At 41.5% G+C, this 27323-nt stretch overlaps 1 protein-coding gene across 2 annotated transcripts; it reads left to right on the forward strand.

Annotated features, from left to right (window-relative positions):
• Positions 1-15924: 15924 nt before the first annotated feature.
• Positions 15925-26260, forward strand: ZNF24 (zinc finger protein 24). Of its 2 annotated transcripts, none has more exons than XM_086372770.1 (4): positions 15925-16701; positions 17891-18389; positions 18621-18765; positions 20689-26260. In XM_086372770.1, the coding sequence occupies exons 2-4, from the start codon at positions 17970-17972 to the stop codon at positions 21225-21227; spliced, it is 1104 nt and encodes a 367-aa protein (XP_086228896.1). In that variant the 5' UTR covers positions 15925-16701; positions 17891-17969; the 3' UTR covers positions 21228-26260. The 2 variants fall into 2 exon arrangements, with proteins under 2 accessions (XP_086228896.1, XP_086228895.1); XM_086372769.1 differs by having other exon boundaries at positions 15925-16016.
• The last annotated feature ends 1063 nt before the right edge of the window (positions 26261-27323 follow it).

Raw genomic sequence — 27323 nt, forward strand, 5'->3', positions numbered from 1 at the left:
CATCTTTCTAAATTCCATATATATGCGTTAATATACTGTATTGGGACTAAAAAGCCTCTTGATGAAAGTGAAAGTGGAGAGTGAAAAAGTTGGCTTAAAGCTCAACATTCAGAAAACGAAGATCATGGCATCTGGTCCCACCACTTCATGGGAAATAGATGGGGAAACAGTGGAAACAGTGGCAGACTTTATTTTTGGGGGCTCCAAAATCACTGCAGATGGTGACTGCAGCCATGAAATTAAAAGATGCTTACTCCTTGGAAGGAAAGTTATGTCCAACCTAGATAGCATATTCAAAAGCAAAAACATTACTGTACCAACAAAGGTCCGTCTAGTTAAGGCTATGGTTTTTCCTGTGGTCATGTATGGATGTGAGAGTTGGACTGTGAAGAAAGCTGAGCGCCAAAGAATTGATGCTTTTGAACTGTGGTGTTGGAGAAGATTCTTGAGAGTCCCTTGGACTGCAAGGAGATCCAACCAGTCCATTCTGAAGGAGATCAGCCCTGGGATTTCTTTGGAAGGAATGATGCTAAAGCTGAAACTCCAGTACTTTGGCCATCTCATGTGAAGAGTTGACTCACTGGAAAAGACTCTGATGCTGGGAGGGATTGTGGGCAGGAGGAGAAGGGGACAACAGAGGATGAGATGGCTGGATGGCATCACCGACTCGATGGACGTGAGTCTGACTGAACTCCGGATATTGGTGATGGACAGGGAGGCCTGGCGTGCTGCGATTCATGGGGTTGCAAAGAGTCAGACACAACTGAGTGACTGAACTGAACTGATACTATATTGGTGTTTTTCTTTCTTTCTTTTTTTAATTTTATTTTATTTTTAAACTTTACAAATTGTATTAGTTTTACCAAATATCAAAATGAATCTGCCACAGGTATACATGTGTTCCCCATCCTGAACCCTCCTCCCTCCTCCTTCCCCATACCATCCCTCTGGGTCGTCCCAGTGCACTAGCCCCAAGCATCCAGTATTGTGCATCGAACCTGGACTGGCAACTCGTTTCATACATGATATTATACATGTTTCAATGCCATTCTTCCAAATCTTCCCACCCTCTCCCTCTGCAACAGAGTCCATAAGACTGTTCCATACATCAGTGTCTCTTTTGCTGTCTCGTACACAGGGTTATTGTTAGCATCTTTCTAAATTCCATATATATGCGTTAGTATACTGTATTGGTGTTTTTCTTTCTGGCTTACTTCACTCTGTATAATATGCTCCAGTTTCATTCACCTCATTAGAACTGATTCAAATGTATTCTTTTTAATGGCTGAGTAATACTCCATTGTGTATATGTACCACAGCTTTCTTATCCATTCATCTGCTGATGGACATCCAGGTTGCTTCCATGTCCTGGCTATTATAAACAGGGCTGCGATGAACATTGGGGTACACGTGTCTGGTGTTTTTCTTTCTGACTTACTTCACTGTGTATAATATGCTCCAGTTTCATCCACTTCATTAGAACTGATTCAAATGCATTCTTTTTAATAGTTGAGTAATACTCCATTGTGTATATGTACCACAGCTTTCTTATCCATTCATCTGCTGATGGACATCTAGGCTGCTTCCATGTCCTGGATATTATAAACAGTGCTGTGATGAACACTGGGGTACTCGTGCTCTTTCAATTCTGGTTTCCTTGGTTTGTATGCCCAGCAGTGAGATTGCTGGGTAATATGTCAAACACATTTTGGATTAGAAGTCTTTCTCTTACCTCTGGGCCTTTGTATGTATTCGTTTTAAACTCTTATCCAGCCTCTACACTTTATCTAACTCCTTTATGTTCTTCAGATTTTAGCTCAGATGCCACTTCTTCCAGGAAGCTGTGACGCCTTAAGAGCTGGTTGGGACCACCTCCACACCCTTCTGTTGATTTCACAGCAATCTGTTCTCACTCTGGCATCACATTTATCACATGAAATAAAATATTTTTAAAATATTGAAATGCACTCAGGGGCTTCCCTGGTGGTCTGGTGGTTAAGAATCCACCTACCAATGCAGGGGACACAGATTCAATCCAGACTCTGGGAAGACCCCACATGCCATGGAGCAACTAAGCCCTTTTGCCACAACTGCTAAGCCCACGCTTTAGAGCCTGCAAACCACAGCTAATGAGCCCATGCAGCACAGCTGAGGCCCGAGTGCCTGGAGCCCCCGCTCTGCAAATAGAGAAACCACTGCAGTAAGAAGCCCACGCACCCCAACTAGAGAGCAGCTCCCGCTTTCTGCAACTAGAGAACGCCTGCGAGCAGCAAGAAAGATCCAACACAGCCAAAAAAACCCTTTTTAAAAAAAAAAAAAAAAATGCACTCAGCCATAAAAAAAGAACAACGGTGCCATTTGCAGCGACAAGGACAGACCTAGAGACTGTCATACTGAGTGAAGTCAGAGAAAACCAGGTACATGATGTCACTTATGTTGTAGAGTCTAAACAAATGGTACAAATGAACTTATTTACAAAACAGAGTCACAGATGTAGAAAACAAACATGGTTGCTGGGGAAAAAGGAAGGGAGGGATAAATCGGGAGATTGGGATTGACATATACACTTTATATACTAATAAAACATAACTAATAAGGGCCTACTGTATAGCACAGGGAACTCCACTCATCACTCTGTAATGACCTATATGGGAAAAGAATCTAAAAAGGAGTAGATAAATGTATAACTGATTCACTTTGCTGTCCACCTGGAACTAAGACAACATTGTAAATCAACTATACATCAATAAAATGTTTTAAAGTAAAATATCAAACTGCAAATATAGCCCAAGGCAGAGGAGAGTGAATGATACTTTGAGAAGAAAGAAAGTTGTGAGAGCAAAAGAAAGAAAAAGTAAAAGCCCTTCTGATCTTGGGAATGGTGAGACAAAGGTCAGACACAGATGATGGTTCACCTCTGCAGCAGTGCTGGAGGGGGCTGGGAGAGAGCTGGAAAGGGGAGGAAGCTGGTCTTGTCACTGAGCGCACTGGGAAGACGACTGCCTACAGACCTCCTGTGCTCCAAGGTTGGAACACTGTGAAATGGCAGTACAGACTTAGCAAAGGGTCTCTGCCAGCTACCACGTGATTCAGAAGATGTGTTACCATTCCCCATGCCTGATGGGGACCTTGGAAATTAGCTGATCGAATCACCAGGAGAGCTGAGATCACAAAGTAACTTTGTGGAACCTGTACCCAGAGCTGTAAGTCTGAGCCACTCCTTAGAGGGGCGGCTAGGACGCAAGTGAAGGCACACCACCAAGGAAGGGGTACTGGCCTCCTGCCTGGCCTGAGGAACAGAGCACTTGCTCCTGCAGGTTAGATGAACAAGCACCACAGCAGACCAGCTGCCCAGAACAGAAGCCAGAGAAGATGAGGAGGACAGCAAGGCCACCTGAGACCCAACCCACAGCACCACCTCTCCACAGACCTCCAGATGGCGGAGAAGGGCAGAGGGAGAAATGGCCATGTGAGGGAGTTGAATTTAAAATGGACTGAATAATTTAATTCAACTCTTTCACCATCACACTCCCTACCCAGTGGGGTGGGGATTCAGGAAGCAAAAACATCATCTATAAAAGATAAGCTCCATTTTTTTTTTTTTTTTTCAACGTGATAGCCTTTTATCCACTAAATGGATACTATATCTACTGTATTGACTTCACTATTTTACATTTCTTGAGAACATGAGCTACAGTCACTGGTGTTTCTCAAGTGTCAGACAGAATGCATGGCCCATAATAGGCACTCAAATATTTGTGGAATGAAAATATTTGAAAATCATATATCTGATAAAGGATTAATATCCAGAATGTATGAAGAACTCCTACAACTCAACAGAAAAAGAAAATAACCATTTCAAAAATGGGCAAAAGACATGAATAGACATTTCTCCAAAGAAGATATATAAATGACCAATAAGAACTGGAAAAGATGTTCAGTATCGCTCATCTTTTGGGAAATGCAAATCAAAGCCTCAGTGAGATACCACCTCATACCCATCATGATGGCTGATTAAAAATACAAAAAAATAACAAGTGTTGGCAAAAATGTAGAGAAATTGGAATCCTGGAGCATCGTTGATGGGAATGTAAACTGGTACAGCCACTGTGGAAAACAGCTTAGTGTTTCCTCAAAAAACTAAACATAGAATTACCATATGATCTGGCAATTCCACTCCTAATAGAGACCCCAAAGAGTTGAAAGCATGGACTCAAACAGATATTTGTACACTTACGTTCATAGCAGCATCATTCACAATAGCCAAAAAGGGGAAGCAACCCAAGTGTTCATCAGTAAATCAACAGATAAGCAAAAGCATACTATATACATACAGTGGAATATTATTTAGCCTTAAAAAGCAATGAAATTCTGACACAAGTATCCCCCACTTTTCAAAAGTTCACTTTACATTACTTCACTTTATACAAAAGACCTACATCAGTACAGGTTTCTCCCGCTATCTGAAAGAAGAGTGCTCCTCTGAAAACTTTCATAGGCTGAAATGGTGTAAAGCCAAGAAGCGGTTACCTTAGACACAGTTCTAAGTTACAGTAGCTTGATGCGGAGATGCTGAGGGTCGTTCTCCAGGAAGGAGCTTCGCGGTGCCACTCTCGCTGCTTGGGCTACTTGTGGCAAAGCAAATGCTGAAAGCTATCACTGCCTTTTTCCTTGAAAGTAAAAATCCTCCTCAGATTTATTTCAATTAGTAAAAACAAGTAATGGTGGCCTCTGTGTTTTGAAAGTTCACTTTATATCACTTCAGTTTTATGAAAGACCTATGTTACTACCTGTTTTCTGGTGGCTGGTAAAGAATTCGCCTGCAATGTGGGAGACTTGGGTTTGATCCCTGGGTTGGGAAGATCTCCTGGAGAAGGGAAAGGCCACCCACTCCAGTATTCTGGCCTGGAGAATTCCATGGACTGTGTAGTCCATGGGGTAACAAAGAGTTGGACACGACTGAGTGATTTTTACTCACATGGAGACAGCATGCATCCTGAACAGCGAGACTGGCACCGCCAAGCCCCTTCTGTGGAACTCTACTCAGCATCTCAGAATCAAGCTGCCATAGCCTTGAACTATGTCTGTGAGCATCTGTGCTTTATCTTGATTGAGTTCATGTATCCCTGGTGGCTCAGTAGTAAAGAATTTGCCTGTAATGCAGGAAACCCGGGTTCAATCCCTGGATGGGGAAGATGATCTGGAGAAGGGAATGGCTACCCACTGCAGTATTCTTCCCTGGAGAATTCCATGGACAGAGGAGCCTGGTGGGCTACATGGGGTTGGTCGCTCAATGTGTGACTGAGCACAGTACACCAAATAAGCTTCCAAAAGATTTCACAGAAGCTCCCTGCTTTGGGGTAGTGGAAGAAATTTGTACATGCTGCAACAGTGCTGAACCTTGAAAACACAGTGAATGAAATAAGCCGGATAAATAAAGATGAATATTGTATAATGTTACTTATATGAGGTATCTAGAATAGGCAAACTCATAGAATAGTGATTACCAGGACTTGGGGGGAAGAGGATTGAGGAGTTTTTAATGGGTACAGAGTTTCTGTTCGGGGTGATGAAAAGTTCTGGAAATGGATAATTGTCATGGTTGTACAGCATTATGAACATATTTAATGCCACTGAACTATACACTTAAAAATGGTTAAAATGGTAAACTTCATGTTTATTTTACCACAGGAACATTGGAGGAAACAAAAGGGAAAAGACTTTTCTATAATTCTTCCCTAATAACATTTACAGTTTACCAAAAAAAAAAAAAGAAGAAACACTGTAGATTGTCAAAAAGCAGATCATCTGGAAGACAAAATCCAGACAGGTGTTAGGTGAAGAGACTGAAAAAGAATATTCTCTTTGCCACTAACACTTAGGACAGGCCATGATGGGATTGTTCCAGCAGTCCAAAAGATTTATTTTTACTTTTTTGACCACTCTGTGTGGCATGTAGGATCCTAGTTCCCTTGACCAGGGATCGAACCTGTGCAGAGCCCTAACCACTGGAGTACCAGGGAATTCCCAGTCCTAGAAGATCTGAATGGATTATATAAGCAATAAGTCCTGGATGGCTAGTAAATAATATTGTTTTATAATTTCTATCTTGGATTCAACATGCTTCCTTTTATAAAGCTATATGCTAAATAACTATAATTATTATTATATGCTAATCATTTGGGCTTCCCAGGTGGCTCAGTGGGTAAAGAATCCGCCTGCAAGGCAGGAGATGCCGGAGACGCGGGTTCAATCCCTGGGTCAGAAAGATCCCCCGGTGGAGGGCATGGCAACCCACTCCAGTATTCTTGCCTGAAGAATCCCATGGACAGAGGAGCCTGGTGGGCTACAGTCCACAGGGTTGAAAAGAGTAGGACACACTGAAGTGACTCAGCACATGCTAATTATTTACTTTATTGGTTCCTGACATTTTAACCTCATGGATATGTTTTATTATCTGGATCTCTAAATCTTACTCAAGTTTGAATTTGAAGATTGGCTATGATTAACTTGTTTGTCTTCAGATGGGGGACTGATTTTATTCAAAGTCTATAATGACATGGGGTGGCAGCTAAAACAAGGAACTCTACTGTCAGAGCTAATGATCAGCTGGATAGACATCTACCATCTTTTCCTATATAGGTCTGCTCGCTCCAGTCTATTGAAGAAGGACTTGTCAGGATTGTAGGTAGAATATCTCCACTTGGACATGTCAGTGAGGCCACATCAGAACTGAATTAGTCCATTAAACATTGTTTTTGATTCATTGACTTTTAGCAGCCTTGCAACCCAGGTGGTTTTAGTTTGATTTCTTGATAGTCATTCAACCACAAATGATTAGTATAGGCCAATAATGATAATTGCATTCCACCTGCAAGTAATTTTGATTTTGTTGTTGTTGTTCAGTCCCCAAGTCATGTCCAACTCTTAGTGACCCAATGGACTGTAGCCCACCAAGCTCCTCTGTCCCTGGGATTTCCCAGGGAAGAATACTGGAGTGGGTTGCCATTTCCTTCTTCAGGGGATCTTCCCAATCCAGGGGTCAAACCTGCATCTTTTGCATTGGCAGGTGAATTCTTTACCACTGAGCTACCAGGGAAGCCCAGTTTTGATTTAGGCACTGGCATATCACTCAATTTAGGCCAGTGAGACATTAGGGAAAGCCTGCTGCCTGGCTTCTGGAAAAGTTTGCTTTCTTCTAAAAAAAGAGACATAAAAAAGAGATGATACTTTTCAGTCTCCAGATGTTCTTGTGACTGGTTATGATAGCAGGCAGTGCTGCAAGAGCTGGAGGATGCAGCTGACCCAGTTGGAGGGAGGAGCTAAGAATACTACAGATAAGCAAGACTAAGCCCTAAGGTTGGAGAAGGCAATGGCACCCTACTCCAGTATTCTTGCCTGGAAAATCCCATGGACAGAGGAGCCTGGTAGGCTGCAGTCCATGGGGTCGCTAGGAGTTGGACATGACTGAGCGACTTCACTTTCACTTTTCACTTTTATGCATTGGAGAAGGAAATGGCAACCCACTGCAGTGTTCTTGCCTGGAGAATCCCAGGGATGGAGGAGCCTGTTGGGCTGCCGTCGATGGGGTCGCACAGAGTCGGACATGACTGAAGCGACTTAGCAGCAGCAGCAGCAAGCCCTAAGGTACCACTTTTCATATACTTACACTAGAAGAGACAAAAGACTGTCAGGGTAAAAACCAGAAGATCAATTTAAAACCAAATAAGTAGAAGAGAGAGAATGATAAAAGTAAAAAACAGAGGCTCTGGTTCTAGGCAAGATGGAGTAAGCATACTCCAACCTCATCTCGTTCCCGAGAGAGTCCCACAGTTGTCCAGTCGCTCAGTCGTGTCTGACTCTTTGCTACTCCCTGGACTATATAGCACACCAGGCTCCTCTGTCCTCCACTATCTGCCAGAGTTTACTCAGATTCAAGTCCACTGAGTCAGTGATGCTATCTAACCATCTCATCCTCTGCCACCCCTTTATCCTTTTGCCTTCAGTCTTCCGAGCATCAGGGTCTTTTCCAATGAGTTGGCTCTTCCCATCAGGTGGCCAAAGTCCCAGATAATCCTGGACAAAGATCACAGAGTAGCTCCCTGAGGACTCCTCAAAGTGAATAATAGAAAGCAGACTGGGGAAGAAGACTAGAATTTCAAGTTCCACTGAATTTTACCCCTTCTTTCCTTTTTGGTATCACCTGGCCTAGACTCAAAGGAAGCCTGAAACCCAGAAGTGCCCACAGAGAAGCCCAAGGGATGGGAAAGGGGTTCTTAAGGGTCAGAGAGCATAAGGGAAGTTCCATATCTTTTTTTCTTCATTCAACTCCTCTCCCTGTGACAGTGGAGTGATAGCAGCACAGCAAAGACACAGGACATGGGGCAGGCACTTTGAGAGAGAGGGGAACACTTCATTCTGCTCAGACGAGCTTTGGTCCCAGAAGCTTGGTGCCAATCCCACTGCTTTTATTTATTTTTAAAATATGTATGTATTTGACTGTACTGGGTCTTGGTCGTGGCACACAGGATCTTTGATCTTCTTGGGACGTGTGGAGTCTTTAGTTGCAGCATGCGAACTCTTAGCTGTGGCACAACGGATCTAGTTCCCCGACCAGGGATCAAACCCAGGCTCCCTGCATTGAGAGCTCGGAGACAGCCACTGGACCACCAGGGAAGTCCCAAGGAATAAAATTTAAAAATGGATAAATTGGAGTTCATCAAAATTAAACCTTTTTCTCTGTCAAACATTCTATTAAAAGAAGATATAGAGATATAATTTTTAGTCATGATTTTCCAGATTCATTCTTTATGTACCAAATGTTGGTTTTAGTTCAATATTTCTTTTTTTAGTTAAAAATTCAATTTATTCAAACTAAAAAAATCATATATATTAGCTCCAGCTGCTATAACAAAATATTATACACTAGTGCCTTAAATAACAAATTTGTTCTTACAGTTCTGGAATTTGGAAAGTCCAAGGTAAAGGTGTCAGCTAATCTGGTTCCCTGTCACCCTGCTTATTAACTTTTATGCAGAGTACATCATGCAAAATGCCAGGCTGGATGAAGCACAAGCGGGGATCAAGATTGATGGGAGAAATATCAATAACCTCAGATATGCAGACGATACCACCCTTATGGTAGAAAGTGAAGAGGCACTAAAGAGCCTCTTGATGAAAGTGAAAGAGAAGAGTGAAGAAGTTGGCTTAAAACTCCACATTCAAAAAACTAAAATCATAGACTCTGGTCCCATCACTTCATGGCAAATGGATGGGGAAACAATGGAAACAGTGACAGACTTCATTATCTTGGGCTCCAAAATCATTGCAGATGGTGACTGCAGCCATGAAATGAAAAGATGCTTTCTCCTTGGAAGAAAAGCTATGACAAACCTAGACAGCATATTAAAAAGCAGAGACATTCCTTTGCCGACAAAGGTCCACCTAGTCAAAGTTATGATTTTCCAGTAGTCATGTACGGATGTGAGAGTTGGACTATAAAGAAAGCTGAGCACCAAAGAATTGATGCTTTTGAACTGTGGTGTTGGAGAAGACTCTTGAGAGTCCCCTGGACTGTAAGGAGATCAAATCAGTCAATCCTAAAGGAAATAAGTCCTGAATATTCATTGGAAGGACTGATGCTGAAGCTGAAACTCCAATACTTTGGCCACCTGATGCGAAGAACTGACTCATTGGAAAAGACCCTGATGCTGCGAATGACTGAAGGCAGGAGGAGAAGGGGATGACAGAGGATGAGATAGTTGGATGGCATCACCAACTTGATGGACATTAGTTTGAGCAAGCTCCAGGAGTTGGTGATGGACAGGGAGGCCTGGCATGCTGCAGTCCATGGGGTCGCAAAAAGTAGGACACGACTGAGACACTGAACTGAATTGAATTTGGTTTCCAGGTGGGGGCTCTCTTCCAGGCTTGCAGATAGCCATCGTTATCCCTTGTCCTCACATGGTAGAGAAACAGAGGAAGCAGCGCCGTGTGTCTCTTTTATAAAGGAACTACTCCCACTCTCATGACTGTATATAACTTAATTACCTCCCAAAGTGCCCAGCTTCAAATACTATTACACTGTGAGTTAGGGCCTCAGGTAGTGAGTTTGGGAAGTGGGCACAAACTTTCAGTCCATAAAATTATATGACCCAGCAATTCCACTTCTAGATATTTACTCCAGAGAGATAAAAACTTATGATCACAAAACCTGTCCATTAATATTTATAGTGTGCACGTGTGTTAGTTGCTCAGTCGTGTCCAACTCTTTTGCAACTCCATGGACTGTAACCCCATGCAACCCCAGGCTCTTCTGTCCATGGAATTCTCCAGGCAAGAATATTGGAGTGGGTAGCCATTCCCTTCTCTAGGGGATCTTCCTGACCCAGGGATCAAAGCCAGGTCTCCCGCATTGCAGACAGATTCTTTACCATCTGAGCTACCAGGGAAACTGTATTTAAAATTGCCCAAATATGGAATTAACCCAAAAGTCCTTCAGTGCTTAACTGGATAAACAAACGATACCTACAGTAAAATCCTACTCAGCAATAAAGTGAAGTCACTCAGTCATGTCCGACTCTTTGTGACCCCATGGACTGTAGCCTACCATGCTCCTCCGTCCGTGGGATTCTCCAGGCAAGAATACTGGAGTGGGTTGCCATTTCCTTCTCCAGGAGATCTTCCCAACCCAGGGATTGAACCCAGGTCTCCTGCATTGCAGGCAGATGCTTTACCGTCTGAGCCACCAGGGAAGCTCAATACTCAGCAATATGCAGCAATAAAATGAAATGAACAATTGAGACAGGTAACAACAACATAGATGAATCTCAAAGTTATTATACTTAATGAAAGTTTTGTAAAAGCTTAAATACTTTATGATTCCACTTATATCACACTCTGTAAAAGTCAAAACTATTTTGATGGATAATAAACCAGTGGTTCTTGAGGAGGGCATGGCAACCCACTCCAGTATTCTTGCCTGGAGAACCCTATGGATAGAGGAGCCTGGTGGGCTACAGTCCATAGGATCACACAGAGTCAGACATGACTGAGTCAACTTAGCATTCACACATGCAAACCAGTGGTTGCCATGGGCTATGGAGTAGAAAAGTTGTAAGTACATCTTGAGGGAGATTTATGGAATGATAAAACTATCCTATATTATGATTTTGGTGATAGTTTCATAATTTATACATGTATTAAAAATCCTAAAGCTATCTGCTAAAAGCAGAACTAATTTTACTGTCTTTTAACTTATTTTAAAACTTATTGAAAAAGAAGACCCCCATGAAATAAAAAACAAAATAATAGAGAAAACAAACAAAGCCAAAAGTTGTTTTCCTGAAAGATTAATAAAATTGATAAACTTCAAGTAACACATATATGGAAAAATAAACAAGACTACCAATTACAGGAATGAAAAAGGGGACATCACTACTGATCCTGTAGACAGTATATTAAGGGAATATTATGAACAACTTTATGCTAATACATCTGACAGCTTATATGAGTTAGATAAACTTTTTGAAAGACACTTTCCTTTATATCCCTGAAAAATAAACGAGACTACTTTCCCTTCTATCTCACTGACCATGAACTGAATCATATGACCATCTCTAGCAGGGCAAAGTGAGTTCATGGCAAAGGGAAACAGATAAGTCATGAATGGCTTAGCTCAATCACAACTTATTACCTATGGCTGAGCACAGTGTTGTTGTTCAGTTACTCAGTTCAGTTCAGTTGCTTAGTCATGTCTGACTCTTTGTGACCCCATGGACTGCAGCACACCAGGCCTCCCTGTCCATCACCAACTCCCAGAGCTTGCTCAAATTCATGTTTATTGAGTCAGTGATGCCATCCAACCATCTCATCCTCTGTCATCCCCTTCTCCTCCTGTCTTCAATTTTTCCCAGTATCAAGGTCTTTTCCAGTGAGTCACTTCTTCATATCAGGTGGCCAAAGTATTGGAGTTTCAGCTTCAGCATCAGTCCTTCCAATGAATATTCAGGACTTATTTCCTTTAGGATTGACTGATTTGATCTCCTTACAGTCCAGGGGACTCTCAAGAGTCTTCTCCAGCACCACAGTTCAAAAGCATCAATTCTTCGACGCTCAGCTTTCTCCACGGTCCAACTTTCATGTTCATACATGACTATGGAAAAACTATTGCTTTAACTAGACGGACCTTTGTCAGCAAAGGAATATCTCTGCTTTTTAACATGCCGTCTAGATTGGTCATAGCTTTTCTTCTAAGGAGCAAGCATCTTTTAATTTCATGGCTGTAGTCACCACCTGCAGTGATTTTGGAGCCCCAGAAAATAAAGTATGTCACTGTTTTCATTGTTTCCCCATCTATTTGCCATGAAGTAATGGGACCATATGCCATGATCTTAGTTTTTTGAATGTTGAGTTTTAAGCCAGCTTTTTCACTCTCCTCTTTCAGTTGCTCAGTCACGGCCAACTCTTTGTGACCCCATGGATTGCAACACACAAGGCTTCCTTGTCCTTCACTATCTCCTGGAGTTTGCTCAAACTCATATCCATTGAGTCAGTGATGCCATCCAATGAGCTCATCCTCTGTCATCCCCTTCTCCTCCTGCCTTCAATCTTTCCCAGCATCAGGGTCTTTTCCAGTGAGTCAGTTCTTGGCATCAGGTGGCCAAAGTATTGGAGTTTCAGCTTTAGCATCAGTCCTTCCAATGAATATACAGGACTGATTTCCTTTAGGATGGACTGGTTGGATCTCCTTGCAGTCCAAGGGACTCTCAAGAGTCTTCTCCAACACCACAGTTCAAAAGCATTGATTCTTCAGCTTTCAGCCTTCTTTACAGTCTAATTCTCACATCCATACATGACTACTGGAAAAACCATAGCTTTGAGTATATGGACCTTTGTCAGCAACATAATGTCTCTGTTTTTTAATACACTGTCTAGGTTTGTCATAGCGTTTCTTCCAAGCAGAAAGCGTCTTTTAATTTCATGGCTGCAGTCACTGTCCATAGTGATTTTGGAGCTCAAGAAAATAAAGTCTGTGACTGTTTCCATTGAAAGTGAAAGTGTTAGTCAATCAGTCGTGTCTGACACTTTGTGACCCCATGGACTGTAGCCCATTAGGCTCCTCTCTCCGTGGAATTCTCCAGGCAAGAACATTGGAGTGCATAGCCATTTCCTTCTCCAGGGGATCTTCCCAAACCGAGGAATCAAACCTGGGATTCAGAGGATGGGGTTTCAAAACCGAGGTTTATAGTCCCTGCTCTCAAAAGAGTAAATTAGAGAAGAAAAACTCATTGTGATTTTATTTACTCTCTCAGAAAGAATTAGGAATGACAGAATGAATCCCAGGCAAAGGGTTTTGTTAAATTTTAACATTTTTAATCTGCCCAAGTACTTCTGTTCGATGTGTATGTTTTTAGTTTTCCAGCATTAATTAGATGTAAAAACACTTAAAGCAAAACAAAATAAAACAAAAATGCCTTGAGCTAGCTTTTATTTATTTATTGCTTTTTAAAACTTTATTTCGACATAGCTATACTTACAGAAAACCCAGCTGCCAGTGCAGGTGACATAAGAGATGCAGGTTCAATCCTGGGTTGGGAAGATCCCCTGGAGGAGGGCATGGCAACCCACTCCAGTATTCTTGCCTGGAAAATTCCATGGGCAGAGGAGCCTGGTGGGCTGTGGTCCATTGGGTCACAAAAAGTTGGACAAGACTGAAGCCACTTAGCACACATGCAAGCATAACAGAAATATACTCATATTGGTTAACAGATGCAATTTAACTTATCCTACACAATTTGGACCAAAAAACTTGGTACATGGCTTGCTTTTACAAAGAAAGAAAAAGGATTTTCAATGTGGTTTATTTTTTATCTATTACAAATGTATATACAAGATCCTCCATCAAATTCTGCTAAAGTACACAGCATGAACCTTGAGAAATTAAATTTTGGTTTGTCCCTGTAAAATAACATGAGCTAGCTTTTAGAGTCACCAAAGAGAGAACAGTTGGGAAGAGCAGCCAAGTAGGTTGGTGGCAATAGCCAAGTAGGAAAGACAAAAGTAAAGATTTCAGAAACTTCCTAAATGAAGAGAGACGAGTCATCAGAAGTAGCAGGGGTTTTGGGGGGCAAAGCTCCAGTCAGAGAGTAGAGGAGTGCTATACCATCAGCTGCTAACTCGTGAGCTTTCTCATTCACCAGTCCAGCAGACTGAGGGCTCTTTGCAAAGGGAACCTTCCCAAAGAGGCAGAAAGCTGAAGCCTGAGGATCTTGGAATGCTTCTGAAAGGCTGGACCTGCACTTCTAACACAGACCTTAAACAACAGGGCTCTTTCTTTGTGGTTTCTGAGGCCTGACATGTGACCTAGCAAAAGCAGCAATCTGAGCAGCCCACATTTTATTCATTTATTCAACAAATATTTACCGAGTTCTCTGGTCAATCCTAAAGGAAATCAACTCTGAATATCCTTTGGAAGGACTGACTTAGCTAAGCTGAGGCTCCAGTACTTTGGCCACCTGATTCAAAGAGCCAACTCATTGGAAAAGACCCTGATGCTGGGAAAGATGAAGGCAAAAAGAGAAGGGGGTGGTGGAGGATGAGATGGTTGGATGGCGTCACTGATTCAATGGGCATGAATTTGAGCAAATTCCGGGAGACAGTGAAGGACAGAGGAGCTGGGGTGCTGCAGTTCATGGGGTGACAGTCAGACCCGACTTGGCGACTGACCAACCACCATGTACCAGGCAGTCAATATCCTGGGATTACTATGTGGAGATACTGTGGTGAATAAGACAGGCACAGTCTCTGCCTTATGGACAAAAGCAAAACAAACAAACAAAAAAACAGAGAAGTGAATAAATGAGATCACTTCTACCCAGTGCTATGAGAGTGGGGAGGCTTCCAGGAGGAAAGGTGGTCAGGAAGGCTGAGGATCCTGACCGCAATGAACCTATAGAGCTGGAGAGTGGGGGTGGGGGCAGGGAAGAGACTAGTGGGGCCTTACAGGAAAATGTAAGGAATTTTTATGTCATAATTAAGGCAGTAAGGGAAAATTCCCCTGGAGGACGAAATGGCAACCCACTCCAGTATTCTTACCTGAAAAATCCCAAGGACAGAGCAGTTTGGCCGGATACAGTCCATAGGGTGGCAAACACAACCGAGCAACGGAGCACAAGCAGGAGTAAGGCAGTTAGGGATCCATTAAATGTATTTACATAGGGGAATTAAGTTGTCTGATTTCTGGTTTTAAACGATCACTTTGGCAGCTGCTTTGTAATATAAACTGTCAAGCCTCAAGTCAGAAAATGACCACGCATTCTGCAAATTCAATGTGAGCTCACTGCCAAAGCTCTTGGTTAAGAGTCTCATCTTGTTTCCCTGACAAGTAAACTGGTCATAATAAAGTTGTATGGCATAGCAAGTAGTTGGCAAAGGTGAGAGTCATGCCTTGGTTTCAAATCTTGCTTCCCACTTACCAGTTATGAGCACTCAGCAAGCTATTTACTTGTGCCTCGATGATCTCAGCTGTGAAATGGGAATAACAAAAGTTCTTACTATCTCAGCGTTGTTGTGAAAATGAAATTACTTGTAAAGCACGGTGATAGTGCCTGGTACAAAGTAATTAACATTCATAAATATTCATAATACTTCTTTCAGAGAACTACTGTGACGATCACATGACATAATGCATGTGAAAAGGCTTATGAAACCGTAAAGACTGTCTTAGTGGCAGAATTCTTTCTTTTCCTTGTCTTTCAAGCGGAACCCAGAAGGCTGGGATACTGGGGGAGGAAGGCGCGAGGCCAAGCGCAGCCTCAAAGCAGTCATTGTCGTTGGACAGCCCTTCCCCCGGTGCAGAGAGCATCTCCATGGCAACGTGGGGCTTCGCCTCCCCCCGCCTCCTGGGGCCCACAGACCGGAAGCAGTCCGCGCCGGGGGCTGCTGGGAAACGGCTTGTGAGCGGCGTTTCTGCGTCGGACGAGGACAGCGAAGCGGCTGTGGTTCCCGAGCCCGAGGTTTGCGCGAGTAGGGGGGAAGGGTGTGAGAGAGACGCTGGCCTGGGGGCTGCAGACTGCTTGACAAGAGTCAGCGAAGAAGCCTGGCGGGAACCTTCCTCGGCTTCTTCCAGAGGCGCGGGGGACAGGCCGCGGTCTCCGTGCCCGGCAGTTGTGGGACGGGCAAGGGAAGACAGAAAGCCAGATAGGGCTTTCAGCACCCTCGAAGAGTCCTCCATCCCTTGTGTCCTTCGCGACCCCCGACTTCCCCTCCCCCATCAGCCGGTTTTGTTCTATTTCGAGGCCCTGGAATCTCGCGGAGAGTTCTGGGATTCTTTTCGGGCGGAGGTGGGAGTGGGCGGGCCTCGCGCGGGGCCTGCCGGGACTTGTAGTTCAGCCGGCCGCGGGCGGAAGTGCCGCGGCTCGTTTGCTGTTGTGGCCGGGTGGCATTCGGTCTGAGGAAAGCCGCCGCCGCCGCGAGTGCGGGGAAAGGGGGCTGAAGTTGTTGGGGTGGGGGCGCAGTTCGCAGCGGCACTCTGCAGGATTGCGTGGGGAGGTCACCTGGGACGGGGCTCTCCGCCCAAAGACGGTCGGGACCGCGGGCCTGCGCTCGCCGCACCTCCTCACATCCCACTGCCAGGGTGCTGTTTGAGAACGTAAAAAGAAGAGAAATTTCTTTTCTATAGAATGCTTGAGCCGTAGAAAGGTAGGGTCTTGGAATAGAAACAGATCTATAGGCCAAAGCTACATGTTTATAAGGCCGCCACACTCCAGAGTATTGTATTAAACTTGTGTGTATGTTACCTGATAAGATCTTTTCTGATTCCTAGTTTTGGTAGGGTTACAGGAAGTTTTTGGAAATTAGCTTTCATATTCTGGGGCCTGTATGGGTGCATTGAGCAGCTGCGTGGCTCATTCTTGACGGGTGTTGTAGACAATGGCATGGGCATGACTGTGCAAATACCAAGGAAAGGATCAGAAATAGCACAAGGTTTCCATGAAGGTAGTAACTGTGGAGATTGTGAGTCATTCAGTGTCAGCGGAAGAATCTGCATCACAAAGGTGTTAAGAGAGTTCTTTCCCCTAGAATTTGCTGATTAATGCCTGTCGTTCCTAATTTAAAGGTATTTATGGGGTGGAGAGTAACTGAAAAATAATTAAATTTTATGGCACATAGTGGTTACTTTTTCCAACATTATTATCTATTCCTGAGCAAGTGAATTTTTTTTTAAACGTATATTTAAAGTCCTAGTAGTTCTTAAACATTTAAAAAATAACCCTTAAACGTTTTGTGAAAAAAAATTTTTTTAAACAGATAATAAAAAAGCAGTCCCTGCTTGTGAGATGACCTAAGTGTGTCAAGGAACACCAGTATTGAATTATAGATAATGTGTTCAAGGGTCAGATGCATTTAGATAACACTGAGAAGGGCTGGTTTTTAACTTAGATTCTTTTGATTGTTGAAATAAGTTTTGTTGATCATAGGTTGGCAAACTTTATCTCTAAAGGACCAGGGTAAATATTAAGTTTCTCATGCCCTATAGTGCCTATTGCAACTACTCAACTCTGCTATTGTAGTGTGACAAATGAATAAAATTATTTATGAGACAGATGATTTAATTTCATGTCATTTTCACATGTCATGGAGTGTTCTTTTGATTTTTTTCCAACCATGTACAAGTGTGAAAACTATTCTTAGTATACGCATTGTACAAAAATGGGCAGCAGGCCAGATTTGGCCATGAGCTGTAGTTTGCAAACTTCTGGTTCAGGTTATTTATTGATTGGAATTTTTAATCTAGTAAAAGAATACATTTTTATTTCCTTTAATCATTCTGTGTCCAGGTTCTTAGAATGTTTAGTCATTTATATATTTTTCATTTCTTGTGTCTCAGGAGTGCCTGTGAAGAAAACTGGGTATTTCCCTAAGGTATCTTGCCTTGATTGTCTTTCCTTGAAGTATTATAAATCAGGATGTCTGCACAGTCAGTGGAAGAGGATTCAATACTTATCATCCCAACTCCAGATGAAGAGGAAAAAATTCTAAGAGTGAAGTTGGAGGAGGATCCTGATGGTGAAGAGGGGTCGAGTATCCCCTGGAACCATCTTCCTGACCCAGAGGTTTTCCGCCAGAGATTCAGGCAGTTTGGATACCAGGATTCACCTGGGCCCCGGGAAGCTGTGAGCCAGCTTCGAGAACTTTGCCGTCTGTGGCTCAGGCCAGAGACACACACAAAAGAACAAATCTTGGAGCTGGTTGTACTGGAGCAGTTTGTTGCCATCCTTCCCAAGGAGCTACAGACTTGGGTTCGAGAGCATCATCCAGAGAATGGAGAGGAGGCGGTGACAGTCCTGGAGGATTTAGAGAGTGAACTAGATGACCCTGGACAGCCAGTAAGTTTCCTGTGTTAGGAGCACTGGCATAGCAGTATTCACAGCTTCTGAATTAGTTCCACTCAACTAAGTTAGAATTATGTTTATGCTTCCCCTCCCCCCCTTTATTGTTTATGCTGCTTTGCCCTCTAGGCCTCTGCAGCATATGTTTTGTATGTTTTCTTTGGTGTGTGTTTTAGTTTTGATTCTCATCAAATTCCTTCTCAACTGAACCTATTCTATCATTTCCAGGTTTCTCTTCGGCGACGAAAACGGGAAGTGTTAGTGGAGGAGATAGTATCTCAAGAAGCTCAGGGATTACCGAGTTCTGAGCTTGATGCTGTGGAAAACCAGCTCAAGTGGGCATCCTGGGAGCTCCATTCCCTAAGGCACTGTGGTGAGGACCGGAACTCTGTGTGGGCTGGAGAGTGAGAGTGTGGCCCTTTTGTCCAGAACTCTGCTTATTTTTACTGGGAGCAGGGAGGGGGAATAATCACCTTCACCTGATTGCTTAGACATAGACACATTGTAGGATTTCTATTCTTATGTGATAACAGTTGGTTTGCTAACCTTGAGTCTTTTATTCTTCAACATAACATCATCAACCTTTTCTTTGCTTTTATGTCTTTCTTTGAAGGCCTCCCCATTTCTGGTGGGCATTTGACTTACTCTGAGCCATAACCCACCTGTAGACCAGGTCCCTCTCTATTGCTTATTTGCCACCTGTTTCACATCCTTCCAGTTTCCTACCTAGTACCCTTGGTATAATAAGCTTACTTCTTCAAATCTAGTTTTTTTGTTTGTTATCACCAAAATCTTTTAGAGTTTTCAGCTTTTTTGGTTTTTCTTCAACATAAGTACAGAAAAATTAAATGGAAAGATTGTTCACTAATGCCATTCTTTCCCAGCATCTTGGCAGTTAATGCCACATACTTATTTATTTTGATACAATCCTGTATATTCCTAAACCTGCTAGATCTCTTTTTCATATTTATAGGAATTAAAATGAAATTTTGTTTGCGACTGCTTTGGGCATCATTTCTTGAGGTAGTTGAAGGTAATGCTAGTGCGAGCCAGATGAGTCCTGAGTTCTGCCCCTTTGAATTATGGGGTGTTCTTCTCTGCAGTAAAGTTTGAGAACCAGTATCTTTGGTTGTTGGAGGTGGCATCTTCCTGGGTGGCAAACTTCTCCCTTGCTTGAATTGTAGAATAGACTTAATTCTTGCCTCTTTAAACTGTAGAATAGAATAATTCTCACCTCATTTCAGTGTTCTGGTCTTTACCACACTTGGGAACTAAATTCTTTCTGTGCCATTTGTCACCTTCACACTCACTTCTCTGTTATTCAAGTCTTCAGACCTCACTAATCTCTGACTCGTCAGTGTCTCTTTGTCAGCTTTCTTTTCTATCTCTTTCTTAATCATTTGTTACAGACTTTCTCACTATGTACAAGTTTTTTGAGTGCTTCTGCTCACCCTTTAGTAACTATTCATCAAAGCTTGAAGTTTCAGGAAGGTCTTAAATGAGACTTACTCATACCACTCCTGCCTATAGGTAGATGATGGTACCTCATGTTGGTAATTCAGGCTGTTCTTTCACTGTGCATATCTTAACAGGCCTAGAAGTCACAGCTCATCTTAATACCATGACAAATACCAAATACAGCAAGTTGCTTTTATAGGAAAACTTCAGTCATTAAAAGGGCCTTGAATTTGTAAGTGTCGTGTCCCAAGTTAACACAGGATGCTCCCGGCTTACCTTCAGCTGCTGCTTGTCTGGACTGCTGTATTCTCCTTGTAATCTAACTTGGCTTTGACCTGCCTTGTCTTGCTCATTTTAGAAAAATCACTGTCTGACAGATTGGTTACTTACACTTTGTATTTTGATATAATTTCTCCCTTTTTCAAAGCAAAACAATGTGACTCCCTGATGGCAAATTTTGATTTATTTTTCTCCTGACCTTAGCTGCATCTCTGTGTCTCCTAACAAACTTAGACTCTCTGAAACATCTGTAGTTTTTCCACCCTTCGATTTTTGACCACCATTGTGTAACCCATTCCCTGTGCTACCACTCACTAGTATACAGCCTTTTAATTCCTCATATGTTCTCATGCTCTCACCTCATTAACCTCATAATCAGTTGTTTTCATTTTTTTCTTTTTTGAGAGTAGGCAGTATCGTCACCAGTTTCATAGTGCTGTTTATAGACATATACAAGCTATTTACTTCTAGTTCATTTTTTTAAACTTTTTTTTTTCTTCAGTTGTCTGTCCTCCCAGAATAGGAAGTAAGTGATATTTACATTTTCTGTTTATTTCAGATGATGATGCTAGGACTGAAAATGGAGCTCTAGCTCCAAAGCAGGAGATTCCTTCAGCAGGAGAATCTCATGAAGTTCCCGGCACTCTCAATATAGGTGTTCCTCAAATCTTTAAATATGGAGAAACCTGTTTCCCTAAGGGCAGATTTGAAAGAAAGAGAAATCCCTCCCGAAAGAAACAGCATATATGTGACGAATGTGGGAAACACTTCAGTCAGGGCTCAGCCCTTATTCTTCATCAGAGAATCCACAGTGGGGAGAAACCCTATGGATGTGTTGAGTGTGGGAAAGCATTCAGCAGGAGTTCCATCCTCGTGCAGCACCAGAGAGTCCATACTGGAGAAAAACCTTACAAATGTCTCGAATGTGGAAAAGCCTTTAGCCAGAATTCTGGGCTTATCAATCACCAGAGAATCCATACTGGGGAAAAACCTTATGAATGCGTTCAGTGTGGGAAATCCTATAGTCAAAGCTCAAATCTTTTTAGACATCAGCGAAGACACAATGCAGAAAAACTTCTCAATGTTGTGAAAGTTTAAGAAATTAAAAAAAAAAAGTCAGCACTCAGGTCTTTTTCTTCTGAAATGAAGACAAAATTAAAAACATGAAATGACATAGTTTTCCTATAGACTGTTAGAAAATCCACTGGGAAATGTAGAAAATCTTTACCCACTATTATTATCTTGAAAGGAATGGTGTCATACCTGCCTAGAAACTGAAATTTTAAACTTAATTCAGGTGTTAATGCCTAATCTTCCATGTGATATTTCTTATTATTTTTCCTAATGATGAGCTACCTGATCTTTGTCCCTTTGTTACAAAGTTTGCTTCTTAGACAGATATATTATTTGTGTTGGTCATCGAAATGTTCTTTGCAAGGATACATTCCCTTCTGCATTGAAAAGCAACATAAGAATTACAAAATCTGAAAACTGAAACCACTTTTTCCAAATTTACCTGTTTCCTTTTACCTAATTTGAATATGCATTTTTGAAAATAGAAGATAAAAGGTGACCAAAAACCAGAGTGAAATGAGCCTTAAAACTCAGATAAGAAGTGACGGTTGATAGAACATCAAAAAGTGACTGGGATACCTAGATTGGGGAAGACTGACATACTTTGATCCAATAATTGAAGTGTATCAAGAATTTATTCTAGGTATAATCTGCCTGCTGGAAAACTCAAAAATAGCTCATCCTACCTGTAATTGAGAAGCAGCCCACTCATGAAAATAATGTCTACTCATGTATCATTAGAAAGTGAACAGTTTAAACAAACAGTTGTAAAGCTTTGAAGGTAGAAATTATAACACTAGGGGAGGATCTGTAGTGAATGGCAGTGTTGAAGGGCAAATGTAAACGAGTAATGGTCTGTCTTGGCTTTTAGAAAACAAAAGACTTGAAGATCTAAGTCGTTACTTTTCTTTCACTTTTGTTGAGGACAGGAAAATCCCTGATAGGTGGGGAACAAGGTATCAGGGTTTTGATTTTACTCTTTTGGTACAAAAGGGTTGAACACCAAGCTAACAGAGCAGCCATGGGTTTATTATTAAATTTTCTGCCAACAAGGCACTGCGCTAGGTACTGTAACCCTGCCACGGGTAGGTAGGTATTCTTCCACTGTAAGTCACTGGGGGTTGGTATAAAGCTGTTTCCTGTGAGTTAGCCGCTCCCCCCACCCCAATCTAAGTAGTTTTGGGGTTGGGGGGTCACCTCTGAGATTCCTAGAGCCATAGTTCTCTTACCAGGGTGTTGTATTGGGGAAAGGAGGACTCAGCTCAAAGAGCTAGCCAGCTCGTCAGCAGTCTTCAGAGGTGAGTCCAAGATAACTATCACAGTTTGGAAGTTTATGGGTCTTTTATTAAAAAAAAAAACTAATCAATCTCTAGTAGTATTGAGGTTGTACTTAACATATTAGGTTGAATGGATTGTTCTATTTAAAAAAGAACTAGGCTATTAACAACTAGTTTATTAATCGTCAGAGTTGGTGGAGCTTTTTTTAATTTTAAGTCTTAACACATTTTTTAAAAAATGTATAAAAGTAATAACATGGTAGTAGTAGGATTATATACTCCTTGGTTGAGAATCCCAAATACTGTGGTTCTGTTTAGTGGAAAACTCTGGAAGTTAAAATATATAGAATATGAGAAAAGGCTTTTTTATAGTGGGCATAATTGTGTGAAAAATGACCCATGTGAATAAAAATATTACGTATTTCCAGAGTTTTGGGATACATCTGGTGCTTGGATCAAATTAAAAAATGGAAGGTGCGATTTGCATGAGGCTGTTAAAAAGCAGAGTAATAAATGCAAGGCTAGCTGGTGGAGAAGTGAGGCAGAATGGAGCTTGTTTATAGAATTTTTTGATAATTATAAGAAATGTGCTTTATAGATTAAGATTTATTGAAGTATAAATATGTAGTAATGATATAATGTATTTTAAGTTATACAAGAATATGTAGGGACTTTTGTTTGGGTCTTTTTCTCTTTGTGGCTAAGAGGAAACAAGTCAGAGTCCAATAAAGCTATGAATTCCTCTGCTCTAAGATAAAACGGTCTTGGGTTGATTGATTTATTTATAACTGGCTTCTTTCCAAGTAGGTTCTGAAGTGGCATATTTGGAATACTGCTGGGATGACAGAATTCTTTTATCAGAGTAGGTAAGAATGGAGTAACCTCTTGGTGGTCAGAGTTTCATGGTTTTTTAGATCTTCTGCTTTTCCTGTATACAAAGAAGCTTCCCTGTGGTACATTCGTCATAAATGCCAAAGATGTTTGGTGTAATGTGAGAACTTAGAAAAAAGTATTAGAGTTGGCAAATGTGAGTTTGTTTTGTCATCTCTGATACCTGTGTGTTGTTTAAGAAGGATTCTGAGACTAAGGCAAGGCTCTGGGGGGAAAATGGACTGGACGCCAGAAAACTGGGTGATGATACACATTAAAAGGAAATGATTGTGTACTCCCCATCTCTGGTTATCTATTCAGTGCTTTGTGATTTCGTCTGGACTTTTCATTTATGTCCACTCAGATGATCATAGTTGGCAAATCTGGGGGGTGCCCAGCTTTTGATGAAGTGGTGATCTAGCATTGCCAAGCAGTGGCATCTGTTGGGTTTGCAAATGAGCAGTCATTATTAACAGCAAGCAGACTGCTTATGCCTGACCAATAGCCACTGAGCACTTGCTCATTACTGCGAAATTTTCTTTTGATTTTCTTGGAGGTTGAACTCTCCACATTCACACCCAGTTGGCACTTGATCATTTAGCAGTAGGTCTGTCACATTTGTGTAAGTTGCAGGGAGGGTTCTATGTACTGAAATAATCTGCATGCCAGTCATTGGGTTAGACACTACCCATCTCCCTTAGATTTGTAGACTAGGAAAGCAAGATTTAGAGATCGCGTGACTTGCATGTGGCCAGTTAGAGCTAAAACTCAAATCTAGTTCTGTGAACTCCAGGGATGTATTTTTTTTCACAATGCAATGAATGATGGCTATTAAACCTTGATTGGTAAATTCTATGCTTTTTATCTTATGGTTAGCAAATATAAAGGCTATTAAAACATACTTGTTTGACTTTTCTACAGTGCAGAAATACAAAATGAAAAAGGACATATCTTTTTATGGTCTAAATTGACAAGTAATAATTATTTGGTTTGCTCTTCTTCCAGACTTAGGCATATACATAATTAAGCAAAAACGTGTTAATAGCTGACAGTTGTCACTGTACACAGACACTGTTGGAAGCGCTTTACCATGGATTAACTCTTAATCCCCCCACCAACCATATGAGGTAGGTACATATCCCCATTTTACATGTACTGCACTGAAAATTGCCTCCTCTCCCTCCCACTTGGATGTAGACTTTTATTTTTTTATGGCTACATACTAACCCATTGAATCAATATGCTATAACTGGGACTTCCCAGGCAGTCCAGTGGTTAAGACTCGGCACTCCCAATGCAGGGGGCACAAGTTCAGTCCCTGATTGGGGAACTAAGATCCCACATGCCACAGCACAGCCTAAAAAAATATGCTGTAACTCGTTAGACAACCCCTACTGGTAGGTAATTTCATTAGTTCCATTTTTTTTTTTTATTACAAAGAAAGGTAGAGTTAACATCCGTATATATTTTGCTGCCTCTGTGGGTATTTCTGTAGCGTAAATAGCCAGAAGCAGATTTATTGGGTCAGGAAATGTACATATTTAACATTTGGAGAAATACCATGAGAAAAGATTGTACCACTTTGCAACGCCATCACTAGTTAAGAGTGCCTCTTTGCCTACACTCCCAACAACCCTGAATCCTTCAATGTGTTTGCTTTTTTTTTTGTTAATAGAATTATCTTTTTATACTTTATTTGCAAATATACTTTTTATTTCCAATTGTGAATTGCATTTTCCCATTTTTAATTATGAAAATATAAATCACTACCATCTCAGTGTACAAAACTTTTATATAGGAGCGAAGAGAGACCCTTTTCTCCAGCATTTCCTATCACATTCCACTGCCCACAGTTGAGTATGCATTCATCTAATCTCCTTTCCATAATTCCCATGTGAATATGCATATACATATAAATGCCATTTTTACATAAATAGGATATATTATGTATTGTTCTGCAGCTTGCTTTTTTTTGGTCTCGAAAACCAATCCTGAGGTCTTTAAATCTCCTTAATGGTTGAATAATATTCAATACTATGAAAATACCATTATTTAACTGTTCCCTTATTTTTTCTTTTGCTATTACATTGCCAAAGTAAACATCTCTTTCTTATCTTTATGCATGTGTGTGAGTATTTTTTTAGAGTGGAGTAGAAGGTAGATTGTTGGGTCTATCAGATTGTTACCAGATTGTCTATCAGGGAACAATCTGATAGTAGACCCACCTTAGCCTTCCAAAAGGCCTTCATGACTTTCTGTTTTCACCAACTGTATGGAAAGTGCTCATTTCCCCATAAAGCTTTACCTGCACTTGATAATTTTTATCTGATGGGCAAAAAAGAGAGGATCATTTTACATTTTCCTGATTAATGGCAAGGTTGAGGTTATTTTCATATATTTATTGGCCATTTATAGTTTTATCATGGATAGTTTGTATCCTTCACCTGCTTTTCTCTTGAGTTATGTGTGGATATATGTTGTTTCTGTTCAGCATCTCTTTCCCCGTCTTGTGATAACAGTAAATATTGTGGGGAGCCCATTCCCTGTGGCTTAGGAGAGTACATTACCAGGTCAGGCCTTCCTGAGTCCCACAGCTCCTTTGCCACAGTGATTAAAGAATGGGCGTGTAACCCAAGTCAGGCTAAAGAATACCCTCAACGGAACTTCTGCTGGAACTCTTGGAAAGAACGCTCATCAGAGATCCCACGAACTAAGGACTGTGTAAGCCTGAAAATTTGTACTATGTGGAAAGAGTCTGAGGGGAAACTCAGAGGCTAGCAGAAAGGAATGAGATCTAAGTTCTAATGTCATTTTTCTGGAGGCCCTAGATCCAGCTGTGCCTAAAGCCTGCCCTACCTCTGGACTTTAACGTTTTGTGAGCCAATAAAGTCCCTTTCTTGTTTAAAATAATTGAATTGGGTTTCTGTCCTGATTAATATAGGTTGTTTGTATTTTCTTACTGATTTGTAGAAAACCTTTGTAATTTTAAATTCTAGACTTATACTTTATGCACTACATAAGTTAATAAAATTAGCATGGCCTTCCATGATGTGGCCTCTGTCAACCTCTGCCATTTGTTACTCTACTCTTGTCTACATCACACAGCACATTCATATACTTTAAATTCCAACAATAACTGAACACATTGGGAATGTCTATAGATAAAAAACATCACACAGTCAAGTCCTTGGCATTTCTCTTCCTATCCTTCTTACAGATTCATTAACTTGGGACCCAGACTGGGGATTACACTGCTGAGTCTATGCTGTACCCACCTCCAGCCATCACTCTTAGGGTGTTCCCCCACAAACATCCCCTATATGTGACTTGGAACTCCTTCCCATGTCCTCCATTTCCTTACCTCCCCACAATGTGGTTTTCTGGGATCCTTTTTAAAAAATTCTCAGGCCTGTGAATTTGAAGTTGCTCAGGCCCAAGACTGCCCTGGGGTTTATTGCTATTGGAAACTACAGATGGCATTCTAGGCATGGGAACAGCAAGTATGAAGAATTTGATGTAGGAGCATTGCCTGATTTGTTCAAGAGACAAGGCCAGTGGGGCTGGAGCAGAGTGAAATGGGTGAATGTAGTGGGTGAAACCAGAGAAAGGAGTTAAGGGTGGAGAGTAGGGCCAGATCATGGGATACTTGGTTAGCCACTGGTGAGAACTATGAATGAGATGGAAAGCTCAGAGGTTTTGGGCAAAGGAGTGTAATGAGTAGGTGCTGAGACTAGAATAAAGTGTCCCAACTAGTTTCTTTAAATTCGTAAAAAGTTTCTCTACATATTTTTATGTAAATCTGTAATAATATAAACTAATATATAGCTACATGAGAAAATCTTAGAAATAAAAAGCATTCCAAAAGTAACCCATGAGTCCACAATCCTAGTATTATCCCAGTAACAATTTTATGTTGTGTCTACACCTATAAAAATGCACTCTGTATACCTGTCTCTGTCTCTACTTACCATAC

Source organism: Bos grunniens, chromosome 24, assembly GCF_055505025.1.
Source record: "Bos grunniens cultivar Pamir isolate PY7600 chromosome 24, Bosgru_T2T1.0, whole genome shotgun sequence".
NCBI classification, from domain to species: Eukaryota; Metazoa; Chordata; class Mammalia; order Artiodactyla; family Bovidae; genus Bos; species Bos grunniens.